General features: G+C 39.9%; 1 protein-coding gene across 3 annotated transcripts in view; it reads right to left on the bottom strand.

The window, feature by feature from the left end:
- The window catches only part of LOC306759247 (arf-GAP with coiled-coil, ANK repeat and PH domain-containing protein 2-like), a 48,492-nt gene that overhangs the window by 5,665 nt on the left and 25,831 nt on the right, over positions 1 to 16,996 (bottom strand). The window contains exons 9-23 of one of the 3 annotated variants that reach the window (XM_079244819.1): positions 13,967 to 14,041; positions 8,530 to 8,642; positions 6,183 to 6,234; positions 5,608 to 5,708; positions 5,307 to 5,412; positions 4,832 to 5,040; positions 3,586 to 3,655; positions 3,329 to 3,423; positions 2,911 to 3,113; positions 2,135 to 2,236; positions 1,463 to 1,555; positions 879 to 1,105; positions 551 to 660; positions 353 to 463; positions 100 to 161 (exon numbers count right to left, since the gene is read on the bottom strand). In XM_079244819.1, coding sequence (XP_079100945.1) covers positions 100 to 161; positions 353 to 463; positions 551 to 660; positions 879 to 1,105; positions 1,463 to 1,555; positions 2,135 to 2,236; positions 2,911 to 3,113; positions 3,329 to 3,423; positions 3,586 to 3,655; positions 4,832 to 5,040; positions 5,307 to 5,412; positions 5,608 to 5,708; positions 6,183 to 6,234; positions 8,530 to 8,642; positions 13,967 to 14,041 — 1,729 coding nt within the window. The remainder of the gene's footprint in view (positions 1 to 99; positions 162 to 352; positions 464 to 550; positions 661 to 878; positions 1,106 to 1,462; positions 1,556 to 2,134; positions 2,237 to 2,910; positions 3,114 to 3,328; positions 3,424 to 3,585; positions 3,656 to 4,831; positions 5,041 to 5,306; positions 5,413 to 5,607; positions 5,709 to 6,182; positions 6,235 to 8,529; positions 8,643 to 13,966; positions 14,042 to 16,996) is intronic. The other 2 variants (XM_079244817.1, XM_079244818.1) reach the window with 2 other exon arrangements.

Raw genomic sequence — 16,996 nt, 5'->3', positions numbered from 1 at the left:
CTTTACACCTCTAATCAGATTCATCCAGCTGCAAGCTAATGAACTCCTGCATACACTTCCTGTACTGCATCTCGGTGGGGCTGTTGGAGTTATATTGACCTGACTGACTGTAGGGCCCCTCCGCCTCCCGCATCTCCTCATTCATCTTGGCCAGTCGCAGCCTGAGAAGTTAGCAAAGACACTGCAAGTTACGGGGAGCCACGATTATGAGACACATTCAATGAAATGCTTCCAAAACTTATTAGAGATTTAAACAAAGGGGTTTTAAAAAGTCTATAAACATCACTATCTGGTGACTGTCTATGCAGTTAAGGAACTTTAAATCCAACACAGAGAAAAGAGACACACTCACAATGTGACAATATCTGCATTAGCTGCCTCCACTGCTATGTTCAGGGGGGTTTTCTCATCAATGTCAGCTGCATTTTGGTTTGCTCCTCTTTTCAGGAATAAACAAACTTGCCTGTGACAGAAATAAAAGTTGCATCAGCTTATCATCATATTCTGTGTTACGCTGGTGTTTTTTACGAGGGAAGATGAGCAGACAAACCCTGTATGTCCGAGCATGGTGGCGTGGTGCAGGGGTCCTCGACCCTGAGCATCTTGCTGGTTCACATTTGCTGCATTTTGGAGCAGAAACTCACAGGTGACCAGGGAGCCCTGAAATGAACAGTTCATATGATACATGTCTTATAAGAACTTTTTGCTTGGGTTGATTATGTGACCAAAAGTTAATCTAAACTCTAATGTGTATTTGTCCCACCATGCATTGCATTAATGACTCTTTGAAAAACAGTGGCAAAATTAACTTCTGACAATTTTATTTAATCCAAGAAACATGGTATCAAATCATTTGGTTTTGTTGTAGCCACACTCACCCCTTGCACCGCCATGATAAGTGGGGTCCTCTTCTCCTCCTCTGTGTTGACCCAGTTAACCTCAGCTCCATGAGCTAGTGCCTCTGCCATGTCTGGCAGGCTGCGGGCACATGAAGCCCAGTAGAGCTGCAAACCTGGGCTGTACTCCTTGGGTTCATAGAAAACCATCTCCTTACAGGTCAATGGTGGAGGAAGGTTGGTGGGCAAGGGTGGAGACTCAGCAGCTTCTAGAAAATCAGAAGACAGAAGTGTGTTAGGCTTCTTTTCTCATTAAACACATTTAATTTAATATCTAACCTTTTCCCAGGATGAAACAGACTTTAAGTGATGTTGCAAGACCAGACATTACACAACAAGAAAGGCGGGACATAAACTTATTTAGCTATCCAAAGGCTGCGCTAAAACTGACCAATAACTCTCATAATAATTCAATAAGTGTATTTTCATAAGGAGCTGTGTGTGGCCCCACCGTGTCATAATAATTTGCTCATATCACTCCCAGCATCACTTTGTCCATTTCAAATTTGTTTAGGATGCTGCGATGCCCCAAAAGGTGGGGATGTGACATCAGTGGTGTCTTTTACCTGCATCTACTAGGCTGTTGTTGGAAGGGGTGGTGGCCAGCATCTCCCTGCTCCCATCAGCACTGTTCTGAATGCCACTGTCTGCACTTTTCACTGTAAATTAAACATTAAGAACACACACACACACACACAGCATGAATCAATACATGCTGAAGAAATGTGAAGATGTCTTTCACTGAGGGTGTGAAATAAAAGGAACACCTTCCTACTGATGTGTGTGCATTGTTCTACCAAGACTATTAATCCCAAAAAGCTTTGACAGATTTTGGGAAGCATTAAAAGGCTTCTCTGGTCAGATTAAAACACACAGAAAGCACTCCTAATATTTCCCTTTACCGCAGGCATAAAAGAAGCAAGCAAAACAAAACAGAAAGAGATATCTCCATTGTCTTAAGATCCAGATCCCTAAAAACCAAAAATATGACAACACAGATATAGATGGACATACTAGAGACTGACCAAAACCATGAATGACAAACACTGCCCCCTTCCACAGGGAACACATGATAAGGTATGTTCTGCTACGTTAACATGACCACCTGGCTCTTTACGAAGGTCTGAATGAGGAACTGAGGAGTGATGCAGGGTTGTTAGTTCTCAGCCCCAAAGTGGTGAATTCAAATGGACAGGGAAGATGGAGAGCAGGCCAAACACCCAGCTTTGAGTACTTACTGCTCCTTAGTTTGTAGGAGGTGTCAAAGTAGGAGAAGAGCGAGTCAAGCTCATCAGGACAGAAGAGAGAGTCGCGGCGGGCCTCCGCGCCACTGGCGGCAGCTGGGCAGGAAATGATGGAGGTTTGGAAAGTGAAGGGCGGAGGATTCATATCAAGTGTCGAGGTAAGGATTTAGGGTTCAGCGACACGAACAGGGGTTAGTCCAGAAGCACCAAACAGCCAGGGTAGGAATGAAATGAGTGAAAAAGAAATTGAAGGTAAGGAGAAAGAGGTAGGCGGGGTAAAAGCACAGATAATTAGTCTACTAGCTCAGCTAACACTGGATAGACAGACTACAAAACAAAGCAAAGCAGAGGGTTCAGACATATGCTGTTCACAAAGAACATGCAGTATGCCGATGGTTGGACAGTTCTCCACTGAGGTGATGATCACAGCAATCATTCATGATGGAGTGTTATTTAAACCTCCAGCCTCACAGAGTCTGTGTTGTTTCAGACACAGAAACTGAATCTATACAAGTTCAGCTTTCTACAAGCCAGATTATCTGGTCATGAAATAAACAGCATTTTAAAGTTTGGTTGGGAAAGCTGGTTTTTATTTTGTTTTTGTTTTCTTTTTTTTTTCTTTTTTTCAAAATCAGTTCAACTGGATGGATTAACTGATGTCCATCCTAAATAACAGCCCTCGAAACCTTTCTCTTGTCCTTTTGGTCTTTTCATCCGGTGAGCAATTGAAAGTGTCTTGTTTAATTTTTTTTTATTTCATTAGTACTAACCTGACTGTCCCGAGACATTGGAACCCGGGCGAAGTTTAGGTGTTGGTGGAGGTGGTTTTGGTGGCAGATGCTCAGAGCTGCTGCTCAGCCTCTTCTCCTGTTTGCTCAGAGAAACCACTTTGTTTCGAAGCTCCTCGTCAGACGGCCGACGGACAAACCGGCGATCCACATATTTGGCTTTGATGTAGGCCTCTACTTCGTGTCTGTTGACAATCAGAATTTTTTTTCTGAATTAAATGAAAGTTAATGCCAACCTTGGCCCTGTCGCAGAAAACAATCAACTTCATTGTAACACCTCAAGTGGAATACTTTAATCTAGAAGCTGCAGAGAAGCTGAGAACTAAATGGTTCTTTAATCACAACAAAGCCAAGGTTATTGCACTTGTGCATTTAAATATACTGCCTGCTGCTTGTGTACCTTGGGTCTCCTGGCTGTGGCTTTCTGGCTCCCAGCTCCTCTCGACGTGCTTCATAAATCTGGTTGATCACTTTGTTTCCTAGCTCACACATTAACTGTAAAATATATTAAATATAATTCATTCCTGGAGTGGCACTGTGCACAGTAGATATTAACAAATATGGGTATAACAAAATACACTGTTTTAATTTAAATGAAATTTTGAAGAGAAAGTCTTTCTACAAATGTTCATGAACTGTTCACACAAACTCACTCACCTTAAGTAGTTCTGGCTCCCAAGTATCTAAAGTCAAAGATCGAACCTTAGAGAAATGCACTCCCAGACTCCTGTAGATGGAAGAAGAAATAACAAAGGACACAATCAGACCGATATTACCAACTATGCTTTCATCTTAAAAGTGCTAGAAGGCTTCTCTTCTTCTCTATTTCTCTTTGTGTTAAGACGTCTCATGTGTGTGTGTGTGTGTGTGTGTGTGTGTGTGTTTTTTTTAACCAAACCTTGACATCAACATCAATACATGTTTGTCGAAATATATGTAGAATACTAGAAGTGAAAACGCTCAAGATCAGCAGCTGCTGCCATTAAAGTGTGACTGAGCAAGGGGGGATAAACGGTGGTAATATAGTTAATGAACCTGATTTGTAGCAGCATTTTTGAAAAACTTAAAAACCCTGAACACATCTCCAATTAACTGGGTTGTTTTACTTAACTTTGAGGACAAATGACAAATAATTTTTATGCGTTTGTTTGATCTTTTTTGTAATTCATATATTTCATTTACATAGATTCATATATTATTTTTATCTTAGAATATTACATCCTAATTGTTTGAAAGCATCAAAAACTTAAAAATATCACCCATAATGCTATCTAAATAATTAGAGATCTAAAATCCTGCAATTAAATCAATGCTATAATTAATGCATGACATAACAAATAAATTACTTTTATAGATTTAAGAAAGATTATTATTGTTGTCATTATTGTTTTAAATGTTTAAAGTGGGAAATGACTAGGCCTTCTTTATTTCATTAGCTTTACTGTGACAAGTAACAAAAAAATTACAGGATCCCAAGCAGATGACAAGTTTACACAACAATGAGTTTACATTTCAGAAATCCCCAAAGACCAACATTTTGTACAAGCCAGTCACACCATTGCCATGACGGAAAAGAAAAACCAAGAAAAGCAAACATAATTTTAATTACTTCAACTTACTTATGAGATAAAATGAACTCCAAGTGAACTGTACAAACACAAAATGCTGTTAAAATAAAACTTTACCACGCTTATTAGTTCCTCTGATTTTCTCTTTTCTGCAAAGAGTCGCTTTATTTATTTAATTTTTGGGTCTTTGGTCTTTGTTACTTTAGGGATGGATTTTGACACCATTTCTGAGTCAAGTTAGAATACACATAACTTAAGAGTTTCAGTATTTATTGGCTTTTAATAAATAGATTTATATGAAAATATATATTTTAAAAAAAGCACAACATACACACCTGTGGATGCCGGAGCACTGTATACACAGGGTGATGCCCAGATTGATGCTGGCCCAGCGGGGGTCCGGCTGTCCACAGTCACAGCAGCAGGCATTGCCAGGGATGGCCAGGACCTTCTGTAGGGCACTTTCTCCTTTCAATGACCTCTCTTTTGGCTCCCCTCCAGAATCCAGACTCCCTGTTGATGTGGATGATTTCCTGTCCAGCTTCTGACAGGAGGGGGACCAAAAGGGATGGGAAAATGCTTACTTAAAAAAACCCAAAAAAACTGCAATCTTAATAAAATTAAACCAAATGAAATGAGGTCCTGAGGGAGAGGCAAAAGGTTGGATGATACTAAATAAGAACACGCTGAACATTACAGCAAGTCTGTGGTTACGCGAGATGTACAGCAGACTGATAAACAATCAAAATATAACTTTACTCAGTTTTTCATATATTCGTTGCAAAACTGATTCATGTTTCTGTTTTGTACCTCGCTGTCGTCTCCCTTGTCGCGGAAGGCAGTGGCAATGCTGTTCTGGACTGCTTTGATCCAAGCCTGTCGCAACTTCTCTGAGTCTGCCTGCATCATACAACTCCTGAGGGGGGCACACAGACATCACACAGCTGCTATCAGCGGAGAGGATGTGTGTGTGTGTTTGTACTTATAAGCATGTGGTGGAAGGTGGGCATGACAGTGCTCCAATTTCATTTATTTTTTTATTCATTCATTTATCTTTGAACAAATCCCAGTTTCCATTACATCTATGGGTGATTTAGTGACCCAAACTTACTTGGTAGGTGAGACCACTTCAAAACAGAAACGTCTCTCTATGTCCTCACAGTGTTTGACTGTACATAGCCTCAGATCTTCTACCACTACTGTAGGATTATCCTGAGGGCACAGAACAGACACTTTGTTAAGACAGCATAAACACAAAAGTAAGAATCAGAAAACATGGAAAAATATGTTGCTCGGTTCTTTGCAACAATAATCTTTATTCCTTCACAATCAACTGGGGACAACCGTAGAAACTCCAGGCAGTTTACAGTTTTTAACCTACTTTTCTTTAGCATGTTGCAAGCACAGTGTCTGATCCAATCATACTTTTAAAATGCAAAAAATGTGTATACACACAGATTATACGAGCAGGTAAAAATACTTTCACAAAATACAGTGAATGGATTTTACGACAAAAAACCACATAGAAACACTTTGTCAGACACATCAGTGGTGCACTCTGCTGAAAAAAAAACTATTCACAATGCCTTCTGTCTTTAAATGAGGCCTTGAGTTGTGGGATATTTGTGCTGGAAGTAAAAACACAAGTTTTACTGTGGCTGGCCTGGACTGAGTCACTTGACATACCTTAAATTTCTTCTGGTAAACTAGCTGATTGTTTTGGATGGAGAACCAACGCCTGAAAGCAGATCACAAGTTTATTAGGGAACAATCACAGTGATGCTCCTAAAATAACAAGCCTTTACATGCTTTTGGTGTGGTGCAAGATGTAACTGGTGCAGTTGAAAAATTCAGTGTGTATTCTAAAAATACACATATAAAGAGACTTCAGGGAAGCTTTTCTCTTTGGAAGAACATTTGGAGAGAAAGGAGAATTGTAGACAAAGTCTCATCTATAAATATTCTTCAAATATTTCAGCTCTCGCTCCATCAAAACGAGCCGCATTTGGACAGTGGCACATCGATCACTTTTTAAAATGGAAATGAACTGAAGGAAGAATGATGTGACCAAATGTAATTAAGGTTTACGGAAATGCTGCATAAACTAAAGTTTGCAGTGTAAACTTTGGAAGACATATCAGTTTGCTCATTGGACGATGAGCAGCTGGGCAACAACTAGCAAGCCAAAGTGAACAAAATCTAGTGGAGAGTTGGAGTGTAGACAAATGAGGAACTCAACAACTCCTACTTTGCTACCGGTCTCTCACCAAGAGTAATTGACACTATCCAGAACTCACAAGCCGCCTCTACAAGCTCTCTCTATGGTTGCAAATGGCAGGTATTTGAGAAGTGGTGTGAAGAACGGCAACATGTACCGCTCCAGTGTTCTGTTGCAGATTTGCTGTTTTTTTTACAGAATTTGTTGGAAAAAGGGACGTCCTTTTCCGCTATCAAAGTTTATTTGGCAGCAATTTAGGCCTGCCATGTTGGATTTGGTGACAAACCAGCGGGTTAGCACCCCCTGGTGTGTCGCTTTATGAGGGGTGCATGCCGTAAACAAAGACTACATATCTCCAAACCAGTGTTTCTCAATTCCAGCCTCCAGGACCCCCTACCCTGCCTGTTTTAGACATGATCCTCCTACAAAATACCTGTCAGATTATTGAACTTCCTTATCAAGTTCTTTACAGCCTGTTAATGAGCCCTTTATTTCATTCAGGTGTGTTTGAGTAGGGTTGCCAATAAAACATGCAGAGCAGGGGAGCCTGAGGACCAGAATTGAGAAACACTGCTCCAAACCAATCATCCCATTATGGGATTTGTCGCTCGTTGTAGATGCGTTCTCTCAGCATCCTTTTGAGGGGGTGGGACTGAAGTTTCTCTCATTTAAAACAGCACTGCTTTTGGCTCTAACCACAACCAAATGAGTCACGATCTGCATGCCTTTTCTATCCGCCCCTCTTGTATACAGTGAAGTCCAGGGTTCATGACGGTGTGTCTGCAGCCCAGTCCTGCTTTTGAGCCAAAGGTTATGGAACCATGATACAGGTGCTCTTCAGTGGAGCTGCAGGCATTCCATCCTCCTCCATTCACCTCAGTGGAGGTGCAGAGGCTAAACACATTGTGCCCGGTGCAAACACTAAGGGTTTATGGGAACAGAACAGCTTGCTTCAGGAGGTCTTACCAGCTGTTTCCTGGGTTGCTTCCCACAAGGGCAAACCTGTGTCTTGTCAAAGGTTATCACACAGGATCACACTCAAGACATCAGTGCTGCTGCTAGTTGGGCCACACCACACACATTTGTGCAGTTTTCCAGGCTGGATGTTGCTCAGCTGTCTCTGGCTCACACGGTACTGAAAGTTGGGAGTTAGGTCTGACTTTTACCTGTCAGTAACTATTCCTCGTGCTTCGATTGTTCATGCAATCCGGGAGTGGGCTATATCTCCCATAGTGAAACACAGAGCAAAGTTATTAAAAGAAGGTTGGGTTAATTGACGTAAACCCTGCTTCTTTGATAACAGAGTGAGGTGTTTCACCTTTACATCCCATGTGAGTTCATTTGTACGCCTGTCATCATTCTGTTGCTTCTTTAATAGGTAGTTTTCAGGCTTAAAATGTATGCTGAGTGCAACTTTATTATCTGGAGACTCCTTCAAACTTCTGAAGTCCTTAAAACATGAAATACAAAAGAAACAGACTGTGAGGTAACTTATAGTAGCCAAGCTTTCTAAACTTCTTTTAACCTGTGGCAATTAAATTATTTCTACATTTAAACTGAAATGATCCACTAATAAATGATCGTTTCTGTTTTAATCTAATCATATTATAATTGTGTGCCTTGAATGAAGATGTCCTCATCAGATTATGCTTTAAAGTGTTTCCTGTGGTATTTAAATATAGACTTTTTTCTGTTTTTCTTCTATTTTCATGAAAGCATTTGATCTCTTAAAACCCATAATCAGTCCACAGAAGACATTACTAAAGCTTATATTTGAAATATTTATAAAGTTGCTAATAATAAACTGAGTTTTACCTATTCCATGTCTTGAAGGCATTACTGGCCCTCTTAAATAGATAACCTTCCATTGCAATGCCATTGTCTGCATCCACATTGTATTCCAGCTTGGTGTCGTCATTCGAGAAATCCTGAAAAAGAGAGTTGGGAAAGGAGGAAAGACATCGAGGACAGGAAAATGTCAAGAAGAGAAAGCAAATTGGAAAAATGTTAGAATGATGAAAACCATCTTTATGAGCCATTAAGTTATTCAGATTTTCTTTAGAGTTATGAGAGTCTCTAAGCTTTCAAACATGTACTACTACTTCAGTAAGCTGTGTTACTTTTCACAAAAAAGGCCCACACTGACTTGGATGTCAAATAAGCACATAAGACAGAAATAGCAGTATTTGTTTTTCAGCCATTAAGCAACCCCAACAAAGGTAAATAAAGCATTCAACATTATATAATCATCATTTAAGATTGGAGCAATACATTAATCATTATTTTAGGCTTTGTAATTAATTTTTTGTTTGTATTTGCACAACCTTAAAGTATTAAAGTGAGCTGTCATGCATCCTTTTCTCTAAATGACTCGGCAGCTTTACTGCAATTCAATCTCATGTTGTCATGTGACTGTCCCCCTTGTTGGGCTAGCTTTAACTACCCAGCTGCTGCCAAACTCTCCTAACGTCCTGCCAGCTTCCTCAGTTTAAGTGACATTAAGCACCTTGATGTGGAAGCACATACACATGCGTGCAAGTGCGCGTGTTCTTGTGGAGTCAATTTACACAGTGCGTCAGCGTCTCCACCAGCAATTACCGCTCAATATGTCAAGAGCTCTTCTCCACTGTCCTTCCAGAAACATCCTGAGCCTTTCCTGAGTCAAACTCATTCAGGAACTAAAATAAATATTCTGCAAAAATAAGGGAAGGTCAGCCACTATCTATAGTGGCTAACCCCCCCCCCCCCCCCCCAAGTCTCAGTTTGCAGCCAAATCAGCAAACAAACAATAATATCCCGCAAAAACCCTGCCACACCGAGTAACTGGTCTCTGTGTTGACTGGAAATGATCTCAGAATTTCAGCAGGTGGTCACAATGATCACTACTTCCTGTCTACTTCCTGGAAAGAAACCTTGCTAAATATAAGAATTTCAGAAACACGTCCTGATGGTTGATCAAATAAAATGGCATTTTAACTAAACTTTATAGAAACCTTTTAGTTGTCTATATAGATCAAGTTGCTTTTTTATTCCACACATCTGCTTTAACATTCACAGTAAGCATCCCCATTTCTCCTATCCACCATATATTACTATTTTTCTATTATTAATACACAGTATGTGTTCAATGTAGGATGTTAAAATAATTTAATATTACATTACCAACTTTTGAAGTAATTTAAGTCTAGTTCATGGCTGATTATGGTCTGTCCTTGCAGACTGTCTGTCATGATCAGAATCTATAAATGCAAACAGAGAAAAAGCTGAGCAAGTTCAGCCTCTTTTCTCCTATTGTGCTATGGAGTGTTGAATGATTTTGGACACACAATTTTCCAGAATGACAGACTGGAACTCAGGTTATTGTAGTTGCACAACAGCAACAAAAAGTGTCTGTATCAAGTTTCTGAAAAGAAAGGCGATGGAAAGTATAATTTCAGACAGACACAAATCACTCTTTACAAGATAAGTGCAGACCGCTATACAGCCATTAAAAAGCCAAAAACAAGCAATGCATAGAAAATATGATGGTTCTTTTATGGCTTCAACCAAAGATCAGCATACAGCGCAACTCTTCTGCCATTCTGTGCAAAACTATTCCTTGTTCTCAACTTTTGGTTAAGAAATGTCTGATCATTTTGGTTTGAGAAATTATTTCAACCCTATGCATGGATAAAAGCAGGTAGTAGTCAAAAAGTAAAGCCTCAAGGGTTTTGTTCCTAGCGCCTAAACACTGAGCATTTAACAACAGGCAAAAATGTGACAAAATACACCAAAACAACAAACCAATCTGACAGCAAACCAGCAACCCACGTTCAACACTGATGATGCCAACAACAATAACAAGGTATGTTACATGCTGCACTATCAAGACAACAACACAGATGCATGTGCTGCACTTTAACATGAAGGAAACAGACAATGGTGATCATATCAACACAAACACTGCAATGCAGTTCCTTAGCATGAACTAAGGAGAGAAGATGAAAGGCTCGGTCTGGTAGGATTACAACACACAACTCAGATGAAAGTCGATGCATTGACTACGTACAGAGGTCGACCTCCAGGCACAAAAGCTGCGGCAGTCTGGTAAAATGTCAAGGTCTGTCACCTCCTAAAATATCACACACAGCAAGAGAGCGACACACAAAGAAAAGAAATTTGCATTTCCTGAAGCTGCAAAGATATACTCCATCATGGTATTGTTAAAAATCAGACTGTCCATACAAAAGAAGATTCAAATTAAAGAGAAAACCAAGCATGCGATTTTACTACTAGTAGCCACTGTCACAGTGAAACTCCCACATGCAATGATGAAAATTTGAGTCCTTATTAAATAGATGCACTCACCAAATACCAAACATAATGAAAGCGGCTGAAAATCTTCATTTTTTTTCCACAACTTCTTGCTTGTGAACCAACTTATAATTTTGTGCCGGTATTCCTGTGTGACCGGCAAACAGTCAAAGTCTCGAAGCCTCCCTGTGTAGCATCTAATCCTAATGACTGAAGTCACTACAAGAAGCGTGGCTCATCCCAGACACAAACTGCCACCTCAGTCGCTCCTGCGCCTATCAAAACATTCATCACCACCTCAGCTCCGGCTCCTCCTTTTCCAGAAAGCTCATGCTCTGAGCAAGGGTCACCTGGGTGTGTGTGTTGGTGTGTAGATGCGCGTGTGTGTGAGAGAGACACTAGAGTGACTGCTGGGTCAGAATAACTAAGTGGGCCATGCAGTAGAACTTCAGCATAAAACATGTATAACGACTTCAGCTGAATTGACGTGCACTCAGCTTTTCTTCTCTCTTGTTTAAACATGCAAAAAAAGAAGAAAAAATAAAAAAACATCTAATCCTTTCATGACTCCAGTTTATTCTCACAAAAAAGGCAATCGGTGCCAAAGTTTTAAAGATAAGGCAGAAATCTCTCTTTAAGCCATCGTAACACTGTCATGCTGCTGAACAATACAGCCAGGCAGTGTTATAGCAAACTAAACACAACTTTTAGGACCCTTTTCAGCTCAGCAAGGTTTACTTTCTCCTACAAATACAGACTGTTACGTAACAGCAATCTCTTCATCACAAAGTGGGGATCATTCAATAGGAAGATCAGTCGTTGACTGTCAGTTCTTCTGATGTCAACATATGCTTACAAAAGACATCAAAACCCTGCATTGATCCTAAAATGCTTGTCTGTGTGTGAATGCAAAGACGAACAATGTTACAAATATCAATAACGTGTTACCAAAAAGTGAACTATTTATAAGGGAGCAACAGACACATTATTCGGTCTGTGATCATCAGACTTTCTGGAACACATCTTGGAGGTGGGAACGGGCATCCTAACTCAACCCATTATGTTAAAAATATGACATTATTCAAATTCAACTACTGATACCAAACAATACACATACTGTGTGAACACTATTTATAGATTGATGCTCAATGAAGTGAAAACCTGTCTTCGAACCTATAAAACCCCGCATTTGATTCTGATGCCAGCTCTTCACAGATTTCTACGTTGTGTAGAGAATGTGAAGAAAGATTATCATTGCACAGGACTGTGGGACTGACCGTCATTTTGAGGGAACCATTCATTCCTGTTACAGAGGTTAGGCAACGGCTGGTATCTTTTTCATCCATGACTTATTCAGAATCTCTAACATCATCCTTTTAATATCCAGGTCTGTGTAATCGCCAGTAGCAACAGGTTTCAAGTGGAGGTTTCAAAGTGGACTTGTCATCAGATCGGTTTAAACCTTTTTGATCAATTTTTTTGTTCTTGTAATAAAAACATCTACTTTTGCACATTATTGCTAACTTTAATGTTTTTACTTATCCTTAATCATCCATCCATCCATTATCCTAACCGCTTCATCCGATGAAGGGTTGCGGGGAAGCTGGAGCCTATCCCAGCAGTCTTTGGGCAAAAGGCAGAGTACATGCCGGACAGCTCGCCAGGCCATCACAGTTATCCTTAATCAATATATGGTCATTTTATCCTGATCAGTATAATTTAGTACAATCAGTTTATTTAATGATCAGTACTTGAACTGAACTTTTGTAGATTGTAGATGTAAACAGTAGCCATATCATCCATTGTGCAAGTTTCCTATTCATTCTTGTGATCCGCATCTGACGGAGAGCCAGCTGTATGGTATACATCCAGCCATGCACACATTACACAGGAATGACAGAGAGGAAAAAGAAAGACAAACAGCTTACCTGCAGAGCAGCCTGGAGAGAATGGAAGTAGACAGATTGGAGAAAAGAGCAAAAGCACAGAGAAGAGCATACAGTTGATTAGAAGTGTGTGTACCAGCAGCCAGACAGAGAACACACAAAAATAGCATCTAGATAAACAGAGGATAGGTGCTCAAGGACAGATGGAAGTTGACACACACACCATGACTGACTCAACAAGAAAGGACACAGGATAGGATTTGGGGGGGGGGGGGGGGGGGGCAACAAGGAGACTGAAAAAGATGTCTCAGAATAATTCATATAAACGATGTCAAATATTTCACACACATTTGGCCACCAGACTCAAGACCACTCGGGAAAACTAAGACTACTAACATCCTGAGGAATTTCAAGAAGCCCAGCAAATAAAAGCTTGGTTAAAAAAAACAAAAAGAGAAAACAGCTGAGGTTGTCATGGACAACTGAAATTGAATGCAATTTGCCGCCACATACTGACATTTCATTCTGTTGAAGGTTGAACTTTGAGAACACCCTGAAACTAAAACTTGTTTATTTAGAAATGGGTTTCCGTTAGCAGTCAATAATTCATGGGTGTGTAGCTGCGATCATCCTCAGGGATCACCTTATACCTGAGGCTGGAGTACTACCTCCATTCACTCAAATGACAAATACATTAAACCAATGAAAGCAATACTTCAGTATGACAATGTTTGTAAAAACAAACTTGACTTTCTTCTTCAAATTTGTGGAATAAATTGAAGTTAGAAATTATTTAAAGGTTGATGAATTGCTTACTCTTGTCACTCTTTACTACTGTAAATGCCAGTTATGTCCTATGTCAAAAACCTGTAATATTTGTAGATGAAAACAGAAGAGCACAGGCTGTGTATTTTCCAGATGGAAGCACAAAGAAAAGTCAGTTTCATGAAATTTGTACCCAGCATCCATTATGACTGGGGGGTTGGGTGTGCGAATGCTATTTTGGTTTGTCAGCACTTTGAACATTTTGATTTTAAACTGAAGGAAGATGAGAAAATGCAACGTGTAAGCACCTTTTGTTGGATGGTGGAGTGCTTCTGCTCCATGTCTCTCTTCTCTTTGGCAGCATCAACCACCAGCTGGTCCAACTGTAAGAGACACAACAGCTGATTTGTCAACATCACCAAACCAAAAGCTCATATGTTTAATCAATACCAGCTTATGGTTAAGGAACTGAAATTTGGTTTAACTTTGTATACTGCTATTGAAAATGGCAAAAAAAAAAAAAACAATAAAAGAATATCACTTATTTAAAACAGGAAAGTTTATCTCCCAGTTTCACCTAAAAGGTGATGGTGTGCATGCTCTGAGCTCATTTATTTCCATTTCCAAAGTTAAAGTAAAAATTATTCCAGGAAACAAACAACTCTTCTGCAGGACAACGCAAGAAAAAACACGGTTTCCACGAAACAAGATGGATTCCTCTGTGAAGGCTTCCTCATGTGTGAAACTGGATGGGAGATGATTGATTCTCTCCATCCCTGAAAATAACAACTGTATCTAGAGACGAAAACAACGGCCCTTTTGAGCACAGAGGAAAGCAAAAAAAAAAAAAAAAAAAATTTTTCCCCCAAATCGAATGCTTTTGGGGGGGGGGGGTGGGGGTGTCACACGATGATGCCTTAAAGCAGTGACATTCTTTACTAGGTCTCTTGATAATTTGTTGCTGCAGCGTGACCTAAATAAGCATGTCTCAATCCTTAAAACACAAAAGTATCAGTATCTGATTAGAGGTCAGTGTTTGAGGGAGGAGCTGTATGATGCATGCGAGTATATGATGAGGAGGGTTCAAAGTGTTGTCAGCAGGTTGGATACACAGACATCTCTAACCAATGTCAAGCAATTTGTCTGCAAGCTACAAGCAAAGCAAACATCAAATCGTTGACTTCTTCCTCCTTTCCTCGCATTCACTAGACTAAAAGGAACGACAGGTTATTATGGAGATTGAGAAAGTATGAGGTGGGAAGCAGTTTATTAAAATAGCATGTGAATGAAAAAAATCAAGCAGTAAAAATAGCTGAGGTTGAAATGGAGTTTCCAACCATCAAACTCATCCAGTTTATGCTAGACTTATTTAAACAAACAAACAAAAAAAAAGGAGTCATTAATAGATTCCCCTAACATGAGATCATCATTCACAAGCCAAAAAGTGTTTAGGAAAGTCTCTACCAAGGAAACAACAACATCATCAACAAAAAAATTAAAGGAAGCAGAGCTAATGTTCAAAAACAATGAACTAATTAAGTATATGTGACCTGTCAAACAGAAAACTGGTTTTTGGTTTTGCTACTTGTAGATTGGACTTATAAAGACACATGTTTCAGTGGAGGTCTGGCTGAGCAGGTTTAGCTTAACAGCAAATGAACTACTGCTTGCCTGCAAACCTTGTCTGATAGTTAATGCATGTTAAACACAAAAAGAACTTGGTACATCAAAGATCTTCAACAAACCCTTAAAGGCAGTCAATGAGACAACCACTTTTTAGGCAAGATTTATATGGTCTTTCTGGGCACCCATAATGATGCAGTTTCTCTTTTTTCTTATGGTGCAAAGCTTTAAAAACATCCTTCCTAACAAAACAAAACAAAACAAAAAAGTCAGTCAAACTCGGTTTGCTTGCACAATGTACACATGAACCCTGCAAACTGAATATTTTAAAGAAGACCGAATTTGAGGGGCCTTTTGTTTTGTTTGGAGCGGAAATGGGTGGACGAGAGAGCGGCAGGCTGATAACATCAGATGGGAAATGTTTTCCCCTGCTGCACAACCACTACTAGTCCAGTGCAATCACCGCTGTTTTCTCTGCTGGTATGAGGAAAAAGCAGGTGCGTGTTAGCATGTGTATCTATTCACATATTTTCTGATAGTGACTCAATCTTGCACTTATTGTCATATCTATTCTACTGTGCAGTCCCCTTTAACAATGTCAGCAGAGACAATCGTGTGAGATGATTCACTCTGCTTGTCATTTGCAAACCACAGTGCCCTACGTACGTCACTCTTGACATGTAACTACAATGATTCATGGAAAAGAAACTAAGAAGCACACGTTCAGGTCACATGTATTCAGTTATAGGGCTCTTAGTGGAAGAAAGACAACCGCTTCCATTGTGGTTTATGAAAAAGCAGCATATTGAGCATGAATTATTGGGAGCTATTTGTGTCAATCTAAAGAACATAACACCCGTCTTGTTTACACAAGCAAGTAGATTTTTTATTTCCTTTAAGTTGTTGGGTGAGGATATTCTTGAATCATGGTTTTAAACACTCCAACCATGTGGTGCATCACCCTCCCTTTTGACGAGAAGCTTCGCTCTCAATTGAACAATTTAGTAGTTAAAAGACAAAAATGAAACTATTTCTTTTAGAATTCCTTCCCTTGATAAACTTCCCATTGGTTATAGGCATCAAATGATATTACCAGACCTGTTGACAGCTCCTCCACACCTCCATGCACAGTTTCTCCACCTTCTTCAGCTTCATGATGGAGGAGAAAAGATGTACAGCACAATCCTGTAGTAGCTGCTTCCCACAGCTCGCCCTCTGATCCTCCTCTCCTTTTGGTTTTTGCTATCCTCCAAATTCAGTCTGACAGGCTTGAAATCCACAGTAGTTATACTCCAGTTGTTCGTCAGCTTGAAACCAACCCTCTCTCTTTTTTCCCTCCCTCTTTAGAGTTTGGGTTTTCAAGCTGTCTTTTTCAGTTCTCTCCCTTTTTCCTCACCAGTTTTTTTCTTGCCTTCAGTTGTATCTGTGGTGCAGGCTTCTGTTCATACTTTCCCAGTCTGTTTCAGTCACTTTTAGCTTTGAGAAGATTAAATTCCCTTTTTTAATCTCTTCCTAAAATCTGCTTTTCAAAGTTGGTCCTGTCCTTGTGCAATTCTTCTCTTTTTTTTCTGTCACTGCATATTATCAGCATCAGATTTTCTAGCCGATGACAGCAGGAGACCTTAATCTTCAATCCAATCTAGGTTGGATGATCACTGCCCCAAAATTTCAGATGCGAATGATGATAAGAGATGTTTTCCCCCGTCTCATATCTA

The sequence above is a fragment of the Telmatherina bonti genome, assembly GCF_933228915.1.
Source record: "Telmatherina bonti genome assembly, chromosome: 8".
Lineage (NCBI taxonomy): Eukaryota > Metazoa > Chordata > Actinopteri > Atheriniformes > Telmatherinidae > Telmatherina > Telmatherina bonti.
This window is presented reverse-complemented; position numbering and strand designations above follow the sequence as displayed.